The sequence below is a fragment of the Sinocyclocheilus anshuiensis genome, unplaced genomic scaffold (assembly GCF_001515605.1).
Source record: "Sinocyclocheilus anshuiensis isolate Anshui unplaced genomic scaffold, SAMN03320099.WGS_v1.1 scaffold1705, whole genome shotgun sequence".
Taxonomy (NCBI): domain Eukaryota; kingdom Metazoa; phylum Chordata; class Actinopteri; order Cypriniformes; family Cyprinidae; genus Sinocyclocheilus; species Sinocyclocheilus anshuiensis.
The window spans coordinates 34,869-51,159 of NW_015540987.1; the positions used below are offsets into that span (position 1 = coordinate 34,869).

A 16,291-nucleotide genomic window follows, 5' to 3' on the forward strand; every position below is an offset into this window, starting at 1 on the left:
TATATATATATATATTCATTTTTGTGAAAAAAACTAACAAATTATATATGATATTAATAATATTAGGCCAAATCATAATATTATTTAATATTATGTAATATTAGGCCTTTTTTGAAAATCATCAGAATTGTTTTCAAGAGTTGGCCGTGTAATGTTCATAAAGAAAAAAGCTTTTTCATTGTTTTCATATAATGATGTTTAAGCAGTTCTTCATGTTAGAGTGAGAATTTGAGGGGGTCAAAAGTGTTTAACTGATGGCGTGTACATGTTATGAAGTAATAAATAAATAATTGGGCTGGATTGTTTTGGGTTAGGAAGTGTTTCATGAGAGTAATTTCTTTGTACTACAGGACAGTGTCACAGCAGCTTCTTCTGAAGCGTTATCTGTGCTTTGCTTAATTTAATAATGCAGACGGGATCGTGTGGTGAAGGGTTCAGTGCTGTGTGTGTGAGTCTCCAGGAGTTTACCGTCGATCTCGTAGGCGTAAACTTCACCGTACATCATCCAGTAAGGCTGGAACACCACATCTTTGGCCAAAGTCCACGAGGGATCCTCGTTTGGGTACAGAATGGCTTTCCGAGGAACCCCAAAACTCAGCAGCACGACGGCCATGATGACCACGATGTAGAACATGTTGGCCACCTGCGGATGAGGAGAGAGCGCTCAGTGCTGGAGGACACGAACGGCTCAAACACAGCTCTGCCGGTCTCTCACCATCTTCCCGATCATCATGACGTAAGGTCCAGCCTGCTGATTGACCGCCAAGATATCCAGCAGCCGCACGTACCAGAAGATGATGTTCAGACAGTACACGATCCGGCCCGCGATGAACACGCTCCCCGAGCCGAAGCGCAGGCCGAAGCCCACAAAGAACATCAGGAGCGCCAGGAAATCAGACACGTTGAAGTAGTCGCTGAACCAGACTTTAATCTTCTGACTGATTTTGCCTCCTTCAGACATGAACATCTAGAGAGCAAACACGTATGTGAGCCTGCAGCACAAAAGCAGTGTTAAGTCGCTGGGGTATATTTGTAGCAATAGCCAACAATACATTGTATGGGTTAAAATTATCAATGGAAAGCTTATTTATTCAGCTTTCAGCTGATGACACACGTGTGACCTCTTGACCCTGGGACCGTTCACATGATCACAGGAGAGTACAGCTGCGTCATGTCTCTCCTAGCGGCGAGTCAATCATCAGACAGCAGGTTAACCGCTCAGCTGCATTGTAACGAATGCTGCTCAAATAATTAAACATTTCTGACATACCTTGTCAAAACATCTGAACACACACTCTCTCACTCACACACACACACACACACACACACACACACACACACACTCACACACACACACACACACACTAGGGCTGCACGATATTGGAAAAAACTCGCATTGCAATATTTTGTTTTTCTGCGATATATATTACGATATGAAAAAAAAAATCATCAGATGACTTGAATAGCTGTATTTGGAAAAAAATAATCAATCATTGGGGTGATTTTGTAGGTGAGTAAATCAGCATAAAAACTAAAATTACAAGCATAGATAAATATAACAGAACAAAGATACAAATTAAATAAGCAGTGCTTTATAATAAATCCGTGTTAAAGCTACAAAAGTGATTTTTCAAAGTTTGATTAACATTCATAACACAGAAAGCAGGAACATTAAACTGCTGTAAACCAATATAAGCTACTGTTACACATCCATTTTCTTTCTCAGTTGTTTCCCTTCACCTAAGCCATAAGCATCTGCGTTTACAAGGATACTTGCAGAGCACAGTATTTCAGGCACAAATAGACGCAGAAGTGAACGGAATTCAGTGTTCACGTGCATCTGCGTGGCTCTCACCGCGTCTACACCGGACACGAGCGGCGCGACAAAATACAATAGAACCCATTATAATCAGTGATGCTGACTGTCTACACTGGATGCTGCACACAAATCCCCGACAGTAAACTGATGCCGCGTTCTCTTTATGATGTACTGACACAAAGTTCAAATGATATGCAACGGTCGCGTCCAGTGTAGACAGACTTTGGGGCCGTACACATGTCGCACCTAAAAACGCATGGAAAACGCCAGCCGCGCCGCTCTCTCCTTCTTCCCTAAGCGCTCGGGAGCTTGCGCTTTCGTGGCGTCTGCCGTTGCTAAGCAACCGTGACCTGTGCTCTCCACGACAACGCGGAAGTTTCAACAAAGGATAAATGGATTTCCAGCACAGTGCTGTAGCTCTGCTACTAAATGCATTTAAAATGAGTATCTCTGTACAGCTGTCGCGTTCGGTGTAGACACCGTGTCTGTGTGTGAGCAAAGAAAACAATCAGTATAAATATAACGATCAGTATACTAAACATCGCACAACCTGCGATGTGACTATGGTTTGGTTGGGTCTGGTTGAAATGTCACTAGTGAACCTTCCACTAGTTCTGAGATGTTTATCAGTGTGTAACGTGGCGGGTTTATGCAGGAACAAGTGTCTCTGATACTATCACATGGGAACAACAGCCCAGAACACTTGAAGTGCTGGAAATCTCACACACACACACACACACACACGCGCAGCGTGAGAAAGGAGCCTCATGTACCGTGTTGAACCAGAACTTGACGATCGGCGCGTGGTAGAAGGCGTAGAACTTGCGTGTGATGGGTAAGCGATATCGATGCTGAAACGATATACCGTGCAGCCCTAATAAACACACACACACACACCTCTCGAATCTTCTCCACCGCCAGCGTGAAGATGTAAAGAATGACGACCCATTCCTGAGGAGATGGAAACGGCTCCATTCGCACCAGCACCACGTATGAATACAGCATCAGGAAACCGATATAAAAGAGCTAGAACACACAAAACACACTGTTAGACAGATGACGCATCTCTAAAACCTTCATAAGGAGCTCAAATCTCCTCATAATCACAGACACACCTGTGCAGACGAGGGTCAAAGGCCTCAAATATGGAGTTTAGAGTCATTAGACACTAATATAAGAGCAGTGACCAATCACAATCAAGAATAAGACACAATAAACACTCCATTTTACACACACACACACACACACACACGCGCAGCGTGAGAAAGGAGCCTCATGTACCGTGTTGAACCAGAACTTGACGATCGGCGCGTGGTAGAAGGCGTAGAACTTGCGTGTGATGGGTAACCGGCGGGAACGCACGTGCACCTCCATCTCATTCTTCACATCAGCGTTCTCATTGGGACGGGCTTCCTTAAACACATCCTGACAGAAACACAAACTCTGTCAATCTGTGCCAGCGTGATTGTGCAATGAGAAAACACACGCTCATGTAAAGATTGACCGTTTCTGGGCATCGGTGATCAGAACAGCGGCGGAGGCACGTTAGCACACTTCAGGCGTGATTAATGCTTCATCCGTACCATGGGGATGTCGTCAGGCTTCTGCAGGTTGTGCTCGCTGTCCTCCATGCTCTGATGAGCGTCCTGCGACTGGGGAATGTGGGACATCTCCGCTTTGGTCTTGTACTCCAGCAGGAGGATGGCAGGAGGAACCAGGATGCTCAGGATCACCTGCACACACACACACACACACACACACATACATACACACATACACACACAGCATCAGTTGATCGATCAGTCGATGCACGAGGCTAGGGATGGCCGATAGCACTTACTTTGTTTTCGATACGATACCGATAAGTTTTAAAGGCCTGTATCGTTGATATCGATACAGATACTTCAAGCTAAACTTTTAAATGATAAAATTTATTAAATTACAAACACACACAAACACAAGTCTGGTTGAAATGTCACTAGTGAACCACTTATTTTGTTTTCGATACGATACCGATACTTTTAAAGGCCAGTATCGTTGATATCGATACAGATACTTCTAAACTAAACGTTTAAATTATGAAATGTATTAAAATTTTACTCTTTTACTAAGAGTAAAATGGGTAATGATACCCACTTTATACTTGAAATGCATTTTAACATTCAATATGCCTTAATTGCAACTAATTAGGTTATATATTTGTTTACACGTGGTTAATATATGTTTACTGTAGTGGTAACCATGGAAATCTACAACTACTATAGTTGAACTATGGTCACTTTAGTAAAATCATGGTTAATTTGCTTAAGGGAGTGCCAGTGACAGGCTGTTGCATGCATAAAATACAACCTTTTTATTCTGACAGTGTATGGTTTATATTAACATTACAGAATAGAACATGATCAGTATTTAAATAATTGTAATTGCACAAACTATGTAGGCTACAATTTCACTTTGTTTACTGTGAAATAACTCAAACACACAGACGTTTTTTCTGTCCTCTGCTAAGCATTGTTCTGGGCTGCCGTTCCCAAAAACATCAATGCTTTCTTCTGAAGCGCAGCCCTGTTTGAATGCACGGTCTCTCTGTGATTGATTGGTTCTGTCTTGCAGCATTTGCGTGTGTTCAGATGAGCAGGAAAATAGTTCTATCCTACACAGTTATTCGTTAACGTAGGTTATTCGTCCAATTCAATGCATATTGCACGCATTTAATTTTTTTGTAAAATAAACAAAATCCCTGATAAATAAAACATCAATATTTTCTATTTGAGTATTGATACTTTCGATACTCGCATCAGTACTGATATAGCAAGCGCAGGGGCGGCTGTACCTTGTACCAGGAGTTCTTGCGCATGTTCAGGCGGCCCATCCACATGTCGGAGAGCAGCATCTGTGTGCAGGTGTGAGCCACGAACGGCCGGAGGCGCGACGACACCGCCAGCTTCAGACAGGTGGAGTTGCTCCAGTTCTTCAGCTCGTACGTCAGCAGCTTCATGGCCATCGTCTCGTCCTGCCTGAACGACTGCTCCAGCAGATCCACCGCCAGCGTGCCGAACTCACTGAGCACACACACACACACACACACACACACACACACTGGATCAGACTCAACGTGAAGCTGAAGTAGATTTAGAATCATCTCCAGCATTTCATTCTTCCATTCTCCTCATTTTGAGTTAAAACATTATTATTGGGCTTTGTAATGCTTTGTTCCTCCTCTTTTCTAAGTCACTTTGGATAAAAGTGTCCGCTAAATGCATAAATGTAAATGTAAGCACTGAAATTCTCAAAATACTTACTACAGCATTCCTGTAGTTCTGTAGATGGCAATTATAACATAAATGTGACCCTGAAGCACAAAACCAGTCATAAGGGAAATGGTCTGTGTTGCCATGATCACTCATTACAAGCGATTTTTGGGCTTGTTGTTTAAGCTCGGATCATAAAGCGATCGGGTTTGTGGCGTTATCAAAGTGAGCAGACACGAGTCGCTATATTTGGGTCTTATTTTCAGCATAAAGCATTTGAATTTACTTCGGTTTATTATGGTCTTGTTTGCTGATTTTTCTAGCAAGATCTGGCAACACAAACGAGGCAAGGCTCGTACTGCTTTCCCTGTGAAGAGTGACACATTTCGGGAGTTAATTCAGTTGTCACTAGGGATGTGCGCGACGACTAATTTGACTGTCGTTTAAACTCAAGTTTTGTATCCGACTAGTCGACTAGTCTAAAAGCAAGAAACCCCCAAAAGATGGTAAGAAAAAAAAACCTCTGTGCGTGCAGCATATATAATAGCCTATATTTGAAATACTTAATCTATGAATCACACTGTCAAATCCCTCAATGAATTCCGCTTGCCGCACACTTGCCTCGCGTTATCATCATTGCGTTTACAAGGATACTTGCAGAGCACAGTATTTCAGGCACAAATAGACGCAGAAGTGAACGGAATTCAGTGTTCACGTGCATCTGCGTGGCTCTCACCGCGTCTACACCGGACACGAGCGGCGCGACAAAATACAATAGAACCCATTATAATCAGTGATGCTGACTGTCTACACTGGATGCTGCACACAAATCCCCGACAGTAAACTGATGCCGCGTTCTCTTTATGATGTACTGACACAAAGTTCAAATGATATGCAACGGTCGCGTCCAGTGTAGACAGACTTTGGGGCCGTTCACATGTCGCGCCTAAAAACGCGTGGGAAAACACCAGTCGTGCCGCTTTCTCCTTCTTTCCAAAGCGCTCTGGAGCTTGTGCTTTCGTGGCGTCTGCCGTTGCTAAGCAACCGTGACCTGTGCTCTCCACGACAACGCGGAAGTTTCAACAAAGGATAAATGGATTTCCAGCACAGTGCTGTAGCTCTGCTACTAAATGCATTTAAAATGAGTATCTCTGTACAGCTGTCGCGTTCGGTGTAGACACCGTGTCTGTGTGTGAGCAAAGAAAACAATCAGTATAAATATAACGATCAGTATACTAAACATCGCACAACCTGCGATGTGACTATCGTGGATGCGCACATCGCGATATCGATGCTGAAACGATATACCGTGCAGCCCTAATAAACACACACACACACACCTCTCGAATCTTCTCCACCGCCAGCGTGAAGATGTAAAGAATGACGACCCATTCCTGAGGAGATGGAAACGGCTCCATTCGCACCAGCACCACGTATGAATACAGCATCAGGAAACCGATATAAAAGAGCTAGAACACACAAAACACACTGTTAGACAGATGACGCATCTCTAAAACCTTCATAAGGAGCTCAAATCTCCTCATAATCACAGACACACCTGTGCAGACGAGGGTCAAAGGCCTCAAATATGGAGTTTAGAGTCATTAGACACTAATATAAGAGCAGTGACCAATCACAATCAAGAATAAGACACAATAAACACTCCATTTTATTAAACACTACAGTTTATTTCCTCAAATTTTGACTTTTTTTCTGGGGTTTTTATGATTTAATACAAATTTAACCAAAAAAAACAACAACAAAAAAACGGTGGTGATTGTAATTTTAACAAATTAATATTTTAAAATGTAATCAAATTTTTTTTTAAATCTATTTTTTGTGAAATAAAGAGGTGCACAACAGAGATTTACTGTGAAAATTGTTTTTCTAAATAAAAATTTTAATACATTTAATAAAAACATAATAAATGTAGTAAATTCTTATTACTTTAAGTACTTTTTACCGTTCAAAAATAATATATTTCTGCCATCATTTCATACGACCATTGGTTTTGTAGTGAAGAGCTTTGAGTTTCAGTGTATCTGATTAACTGCAAAAGCCCTTCTTCTGATCTATTCATCCCAAAAAGGTTTTTTTTTTTTTTTATGACTTGATTCTGTGATTTTGCATTTTCTGTGTCTGGTACAATTGCACAGTTGCTCAAGAATCACTTACTGCTGGTGTGATCAAAGAACGGTTTGAACACTCAAAACAATCATTATTTGCTTTTCTGACAATCTTTAATGTTTGATCAACACATTCACCTCAAACCCTTCAACTTACATTAGAAACGACAGATGAATGATCAACCGCTGCTTCACACACACACACACACACACACACACACACACACACACACACACACTCATACACACATACACACACAGCATCAGTTGATCGATCAGTCGATGCACGAGGCTAGGGATGGCCGATAGCACTTACTTTGTTTTCGATACGATACCGATAAGTTTTAAAGGCCTGTATCGTTGATATCGATACAGATACTTCAAGCTAAACTTTTAAATGATAAAATTTATTAAATTACAAACACACACAAACACAAGTCTGGTTGAAATGTCACTAGTGAACCACTTATTTTGTTTTCGATACGATACCGATACTTTTAAAGGCCAGTATCGTTGATATCGATACAGATACTTCTAAACTAAACGTTTAAATTATGAAATGTATTAAAATTTTACTCTTTTACTAAGAGTAAAATGGGTAATGATACCCACTTTATACTTGAAATGCATTTTAACATTCAATATGCCTTAATTGCAACTAATTAGGTTATATATTTGTTTACACGTGGTTAATATATGTTTACTGTAGTGGTAACCATGGAAATCTACAACTACTATAGTTGAACTATGGTCACTTTAGTAAAATCATGGTTAATTTGCTTAAGGGAGTGCCAGTGACAGGCTGTTGCATGCATAAAATACAACCTTTTTATTCTGACAGTGTATGGTTTATATTAACATTACAGAATAGAACATGATCAGTATTTAAATAATTGTAATTGCACAAACTATGTAGGCTACAATTTCACTTTGTTTACTGTGAAATAACTCAAACACACAGACGTTTTTTCTGTCCTCTGCTAAGCATTGTTCTGGGCTGCCGTTCCCAAAAACATCAATGCTTTCTTCTGAAGCGCAGCCCTGTTTGAATGCACGGTCTCTCTGTGATTGATTGGTTCTGTCTTGCAGCATTTGCGTGTGTTCAGATGAGCAGGAAAATAGTTCTATCCTACACAGTTATTCGTTAACGTAGGTTATTCGTCCAATTCAATGCATATTGCACGCATTTAATTTTTTTGTAAAATAAACAAAATCCCTGATAAATAAAACATCAATATTTTCTATTTGAGTATTGATACTTTCGATACTCGCATCAGTACTGATATAGCAAGCGCAGGGGCGGCTGTACCTTGTACCAGGAGTTCTTGCGCATGTTCAGGCGGCCCATCCACATGTCGGAGAGCAGCATCTGTGTGCAGGTGTGAGCCACGAACGGCCGGAGGCGCGACGACACCGCCAGCTTCAGACAGGTGGAGTTGCTCCAGTTCTTCAGCTCGTACGTCAGCAGCTTCATGGCCATCGTCTCGTCCTGCCTGAACGACTGCTCCAGCAGATCCACCGCCAGCGTGCCGAACTCACTGAGCACACACACACACACACACACACACACACACACTGGATCAGACTCAACGTGAAGCTGAAGTAGATTTAGAATCATCTCCAGCATTTCATTCTTCCATTCTCCTCATTTTGAGTTAAAACATTATTATTGGGCTTTGTAATGCTTTGTTCCTCCTCTTTTCTAAGTCACTTTGGATAAAAGTGTCCGCTAAATGCATAAATGTAAATGTAAGCACTGAAATTCTCAAAATACTTACTACAGCATTCCTGTAGTTCTGTAGATGGCAATTATAACATAAATGTGACCCTGAAGCACAAAACCAGTCATAAGGGAAATGGTCTGTGTTGCCATGATCACTCATTACAAGCGATTTTTGGGCTTGTTGTTTAAGCTCGGATCATAAAGCGATCGGGTTTGTGGCGTTATCAAAGTGAGCAGACACGAGTCGCTATATTTGGGTCTTATTTTCAGCATAAAGCATTTGAATTTACTTCGGTTTATTATGGTCTTGTTTGCTGATTTTTCTAGCAAGATCTGGCAACACAAACGAGGCAAGGCTCGTACTGCTTTCCCTGTGAAGAGTGACACATTTCGGGAGTTAATTCAGTTGTCACTAGGGATGTGCGCGACGACTAATTTGACTGTCGTTTAAACTCAAGTTTTGTATCCGACTAGTCGACTAGTCTAAAAGCAAGAAACCCCCAAAAGATGGTAAGAAAAAAAAACCTCTGTGCGTGCAGCATATATAATAGCCTATATTTGAAATACTTAATCTATGAATCACACTGTCAAATCCCTCAATGAATTCCGCTTGCCGCACACTTGCCTCGCGTTATCGTGTTTAGTGTCCAGCAGCAGCAGCATGCTTGCCGTCAGCGCAGCTGAAGAGTTCTGCGTTCAAATGCAAGCATAGGCTTAAGTTTGCCGCATAGCACTGGCAAAAGTAATTACCATAAATGTGTCAGGGGGAAATAGTAAGGAGATATTTGAATTATTTACTAATTATTGTAAGACAATTTGACATTACACAGTTTACACAAAACTTTTCCTTCTAATTCAAAATAATCCTACACCTTCTCATCTTTCGCATGCTCATTTTTGAACTCGCCGCAACTGACACGAAGAAAACGCATGTGAGGTCTGAGGTAAAAGTGTAGTTTCCGCCCAGATAAACTTTTAAAAATAATGTATTATTTTTCAAACATTTTAAGCTGTACTGTTTAGTCGACTAGTCCCGCACATCCCTAGTTGTCACACCCGTATTTTAGTGAATTACGTGTGTACAGAACACGATTAAGGAGTAAAAGGTGAACTGACAACCGAATTTAGCTGCAGTGTGTACGTGGCCTTTGAAACTTCCAGCGCTCATATTTAATCAATTAAACCATAGCCTTTTGAAGTGTAAGCTATATCTCAATTCTTGTCTTTCTGTCCCCAAATTTAAGATATTGCTGTACCATTTAAGACTTTTTATGGCCTTAAAGGGATAGTTCATCCAAAAATGAAAATTAGCCTGTGTTTTACTCACCCTCAAAGCATCCTAGGTGTTTATGACTTTCTTCTTTCAGACGAATCCAATCGGAGTTATATTAAAAATTGTACTGGCTCTTCCAAGCTTTATAATGGCAGTGAATGGGTGTTATTTTTTCAACAGTTCAAAAAAAGTTAAATAAAGCACATCCATCCATAATAAAAGGTGCCTCACACGGCTCCGGGGGGAGAATAAAGGCCTCCTGTAGCGAATCGATGCGCTTTTGTAAGAAAAATATCCATATTTAAAATGTTATAAACACTTTTCTCTCACTTCCGCTAACTGTTGAACGCGGAAGCCATTCCGGGCGGATGACGTGGATGGATGCGCTTTATTTGATTTCATTTGGACTGTTGAACAAAAACACCCATTTACTGCCATTATAAAGCTTGGAAGAGCCAGGACAATTTTAAATATAACTCAGATTGGATTCGTCTGAAACAAGAAAGTCATATACATCTAGGATGCCTTGAGGGTGAGAAAAAACATGGGCTAATTTTCATTTTTGGGTGAACTATCCCTTTAAATCTGAAACAGGAAAATGGGAAAATATTTAAACGGGATGATAGCAGGATAGAATGGTAAAATACGGGAGAATCGCGGGAAAAACGGGAGGGTTGACGGGTATGAACTGACTGGAGCTGAATGAAGACACAGCAGCCTCATTTCTAAAGTTTGCATCAATGGTTCTGTTGTTTTCTCATTTATTACCATGAAGCTGTTTGAAACAGTCTGTATTGTAGAAATGAAGGGGACTCGACTGACAGAGACTCACTTGGAATACTCCTTCAGCTCCTCGGACGTGTCGTCCACCACGTCGCTCTTCTTGGCCTCGTATCCCATGGAGCGCAGCAGTTTGCAGGCCACCAGAGCTTTGGCCATGGACTCCTCGCCGTGCTGCCAGAAGAACAGAGACATCTTCTGCCGCTTCATCAGCACGGCCCACACCAGCAGCTCGTTGAAGGGGTACGGGAACCTGCGCGTCTCCGGATCATCGATGTCCACCACCTCCTCCTTACTCTTCTTCTTCTGCTGCTCGGAGACAGAGTCCAGCTGAGAAAGAAAAACACACGATCAAACACACGCTGCTGCGAGAGATGTGACAGACAAACACGCTCAAACACTCGTCTTACCCTGGGTTTGTAGGGCTGAGCTGTGTTGATGAAGTGATTGTGTCGTGTCTTCTCTTTTTTATCTGCTTGAATGCTGAAGGACTCATGGGAGCTGCCAGCTGTGTGTCGACCTGACCGCTGACAGACAGAACCGATGGAGAGATAGACAGACAGACGAACAGAAAGAACGACAGACAGATATAGAGATAGACAGACAGACGGACAGAAAGAACGACAGACAGATATAGAGATAGACAGACAGACAGACAGACAGACAGACAACAGACAAACGAACAGAAAGACGGACGGACAAACAGACGGACGGACAGATATAGAGATTTAGAGACCGACAGACAGAACGACAGACAGATATAGAGATAGACAGACAGACAAAAAGAACGACAGATGGACGGACAGATATAGAGACAGACAGAAAGAACGACAGACGACAGACAGATAGATATAGAGACAGACAGACAGACAGAAAGAACGACAGACGACAGACAGATAGATATAGAGACAGACAGACAGACAGACAAAGAACGACAGACGGACGGACAGATTTAGAGACCGACAGACAGAACGACAGACAGATATAGAGATAGACAGACAGACAAAAAGAACGACAGATGGACGGACAGATATAGAGACAGACAGACAGAAAGAACGACAGACAGACAGATAGATATAAGACACAGACAGACAGAAAGAACGACAGACAGACAGATATAGAGACAGACAGACAGAAAGAACGACAGACGACAGACAGATAGAAAGAGAGACAAAGAACGACAGACAGATAGATATAGAGACAGACAGACAGACAGAAAGAACGACAGACAGAAAGAACGACAGGCAGGCAGACAAATATAGAGACAGACAGACAGACAGAAAGAACGACAGACGACAGACAAACGAACAGAAAGACGGACGGACAAACAGACGGACGGACAGATATAGAGACAGACCGACGGATGGAAAGAATGACAGACAGATATAGAGATAGACAGACAGACAAAGAATGACAGATGGACAGAACGACAGACAAACGAACAGAAAGATGGATGGACAAACAGATGGACGGACAGATATAGAGACAGACAGACAGAAAGAACAGATGGACAGAACAACAGACAAACAAACAAAGATGGACGGACAAACAGAGCAACAGACATACAGAACAACAAACACAAAGATGGACAGACAGAACAAAAAAATGGACGGACACACACAGACACAAAGCATTAGATCTTTCATTCTGATCGGACTAATAATTAAATAATAAAGTAAAATTAAAATGCAGAAATTATTTTAAAATAAAACACGTAAAGATTTTAAAAATATTAAAGAAAAAAAACTAAACACTTTGATCTGCATGTCATGTGACCATTAATCGGCATCAGAGAACCGTGAACATGCAAATGTGTTATTAAATTATGAAAAAATTAAATCACAAAATCTTAAAAGTAAAATTCTTAGTACATGTTTCGGCTGATATAAACACTGTTAGCGCTCGTTTACCCGGCTGTTCCCGTGCAGGTTGTTGTAGATGATGCGGAAGCGTTTGCGTGTGTAGTTGCACCTGTACGTTCCTCCCATCAGATACTCGATCACCAGCCCCATGTCGATCAGCGTGATCTTATAGTTGGGCGGGAGGTTACCCTACCAAAAAACACAAGGGAATAAAACTCAGATGGACTGCAGTCTGGCGTCGGACACTCGAGCTTCAGTCCATCAGCTTTACCTGTTTGACGTCCCTCACCAGGTGATAGAGCGTCGGATTGGTCGGAGTTTGTTTCTGTGAGAATAGAAATGTTCAGATTTATGTCCAGTTTATGCTCAGTGTTTGAGAAGCAACGAGTGAGTGAGTGAGTGAGTGAGTGAGTGAGTGAGTGAGTGTGTGTGAGTGTGTGTGTGCGTGAGTGTGTGAGTGTGAGTGAGTGTGTTTGTGTACCGTGTTGTACAGCTCCTCCAGACGTGTGATTGTGAGGAACCGGTGCATACTGACGCCATTCTCTATCAGGAGCTTAACAAACTCCACACGGTCCATCACCAACGCATCCAACATCGCCTGCTCGAGGGAGCCCACCTACACACACACACACACACTAACTTTAATACGTTCTAATCACTGTAACACTGAGTGTTGAACTCAGAGCCCAGAACTGTCATTCACATTGCTTCTAATCTTAAAGAGACAATTTACCCAATAATCATCAATAAAACTAAATATTTTGAATTAAGTGCTTTTTTTGTCAATACAATGAGTATCAATGGGGTCAATGAAAGTCAGTGGGGTCCAATGTTGTTTGGCTCCCATCATTCTTCAAAATATCTTTTGTTTTTGACAGAAGAATGTCACACAGATTCAGAACAACATGAGGGAGAATAAGTTATGACAATGATGATTTCTAGGTGAACTATCACTTTAAAAGTGAACATTAGTCTCTCCTGCTTCACTTTTGTTGGTCATTTTATTTTTCAGTAGTAATATATTACGGTCACATTTCCTTGATGTTCATCAAGTTTTCGTTTTCAAAGAAAACAGTTTACAGAATATGTACACATGGTACGTTTAAGCATCATGATATTTGTTAGTGTATCAATGTGCTGAGAGGTCAGTAGGTCACAGTGTGTGTGTTCACCACAAACACAACACAACTGTTTCTTCTCTGTGTTTATCGGCACACACGGGTACAAACCAGCAGCTGTTGTCCATAAACAAACACGTGATCTTTAGCGATATCCACCCGATCCCACGCCAGCGTCAGGACCAGCTGATCGAAGGCCGACGCGTTCGTGCCTGTGCGCACACACACACACACACACACACACACACACACACACTGAGATAGTGAGTGAGTGAGTGTGTGTGTGAGTGTGTGTGTGTTGGTTGCAGCTATATCAGCTTCACAGGTTTTATATGGCAGATAGATTCAACATTCAACAGATACATTTTATAAAATTTAGCTTAGAAAAACAAAAAGACTAAATTCTGTATATACAATTCTATAAAAAGATTATTTGAATGTAAATGATATTGTAAAAGTTTATCTGGATCCATCTTCCAAAACAAACCAATATCATGTGTCTGTGTGATGGAGGTTCAGGAGATGATGGTCTGATTCGGTTCATTTGCAGCAGAAACGCCTGCATCAGTCAAACACACACACACACACAGAGAGACACACACACACACTCACTCACACACTCACATACAGAGATGTCGAGGGTCGTTCCACTGACCTTTGAGCAGAGCCTTCAGGATTGCCACATCGATGTCCTGATGGTCCTCCGAGCCCACAGGAAACACTGTGATCTGAAACACACACACACGAGGGTCAAACGCTGACGGGACCTGCAGCATGTGTGTGTGTCTCTCATAAACCACAGCTTATTGACCAAATACTGAGTGAGTGAGTGAGTGTGAGTGTGAGTGTGAGTGTGCGAGTGCGTGTGCAAGTGTGTGTGCGAGTGTGTGTGTGTTGTGAGTGCGTGTGAGTGCGAGTGCGTGTGAGTGTGTGTGAATGTGAGTGCGAGCGTGTGTGAGTGTGAGTGAGTGCGAGTGTGTGAGTGTGTGCGAGTGTGTGTGAGTGTGAGTGAGTGCGAGTGTGTGAGTGTGTGTGTGAGTGTGAGAGTGTGTGCGAGTGTGAGTGTGTGTGTGTGAGGGTGAGTGTTCACCAGCTCTTTGTTCTTCATGCACTCCATCAGCGTCTGGAAGAGATGCAGTGCGTCGCTCTGGCTAAAGTTGAACGTTTTCTTGATTGTCGCAATGATGTCGGCCTCAACGCCGTCAGGCAGCGCTCTACAAACACACACACACAGGTTTTGTCTTGACTCAAGGTGTGAATGTAAAGCTTATATTCTACATCGAGCTCTTATGACACAAATCACAATAATAACGTCTGACTGCTGTCATACTGACAAACATAAGTGGATACGAGCAATGTTCCCTCTAAGCTGTGCACGCGAAGAAATAATGTGCCGCGCACACGCATACATGAGTTGGGAAAGCCATTTGCGAAAGCTAATGAATTGCAATGCTCGGGTAAACCGCTATAGAGTTGATATCGCTATAGAGTTAGAAGCGGTGAATGCGGTTTACAGGTTTCATAGAAAGAGAATGATGTGCGCTGAATGAGTCGCTGTAGAAACTGAATATTTTAATGGTTGCGGACGAAATAGCTCAAATCAAGAGCCAACGCAAACGCAATGACATGTGAAATAAAAGGTCATCATGTAGTAAAGAAGAGTGGCTTGATTAAGTGCTGGAAATAGCTGATGATGAGCACAGAACGGTAACAAAACTCAGAGACATTTACAGTCACACACACAGGTGTGTTGTGCAAACTGTACTTCATAGAGATGTTTAGATAGCTATAGAAGAAGTCACGTTCACAGTTTTTAAAAAATATTTAACTTACAGATCTCAGTTTAAGTGCTTCAGTTTGTTTTGATATTATATTATGTTAGGCCTATATTATAAACCTAATAAATAATTGACCTTGAGTCTCTTCTGTTCATCAAGGAAGTATTTATTTGATCAAAAATACAGAAAAAAAACAGTAATATTGTGAAACATTGCAATTTCTAATATTGGTTTCCTATTTTAATATACTTTAAAATAGTCACATGATCTTCAGAAATCATTCTAATATGCTGATTTATTATCAGTGCTCAGTGCTGGTGTGCTGTTTCATATTTATTTATTTTTTTAAACGGTGATACTTTTTTCTTTGATTCTTTGTTCTTTGAAAAGTTAAAAAGAACAGCATTTATTCAAAATAGAAATATTTTACTGTTATTTGTAATCAATTTAACCCATCCTTGCTAAAAAACAAACAAACAAACAAACTTTCTGACCCCAAAAATTTGAATGATAGTGTATTTACATAAACATTAGCACATTCAATTCAAATAAATGTATGGA

General features: G+C 41.4%; 1 protein-coding gene across 1 annotated transcript in view; it reads right to left on the reverse strand.

Moving 5' to 3' along the window:
* Positions 1–16,291, reverse strand: part of trpm7 (transient receptor potential cation channel, subfamily M, member 7) — a 54,923-nt gene that overhangs the window by 22,377 nt on the left and 16,255 nt on the right. Inside the window, exons 9-22 of the mRNA XM_016488374.1 lie at positions 15,043–15,166; positions 14,608–14,680; positions 14,064–14,164; positions 13,316–13,450; positions 13,106–13,159; positions 12,883–13,023; positions 11,383–11,499; positions 11,025–11,302; positions 8,506–8,734; positions 3,403–3,552; positions 3,101–3,244; positions 2,717–2,845; positions 716–967; positions 469–643 (exon numbers count right to left, since the gene is read on the reverse strand). Of these exons, the coding sequence (XP_016343860.1) occupies positions 469–643; positions 716–967; positions 2,717–2,845; positions 3,101–3,244; positions 3,403–3,552; positions 8,506–8,734; positions 11,025–11,302; positions 11,383–11,499; positions 12,883–13,023; positions 13,106–13,159; positions 13,316–13,450; positions 14,064–14,164; positions 14,608–14,680; positions 15,043–15,166 (2,102 nt within the window). The remainder of the gene's footprint in view (positions 1–468; positions 644–715; positions 968–2,716; positions 2,846–3,100; positions 3,245–3,402; positions 3,553–8,505; positions 8,735–11,024; positions 11,303–11,382; positions 11,500–12,882; positions 13,024–13,105; positions 13,160–13,315; positions 13,451–14,063; positions 14,165–14,607; positions 14,681–15,042; positions 15,167–16,291) is intronic.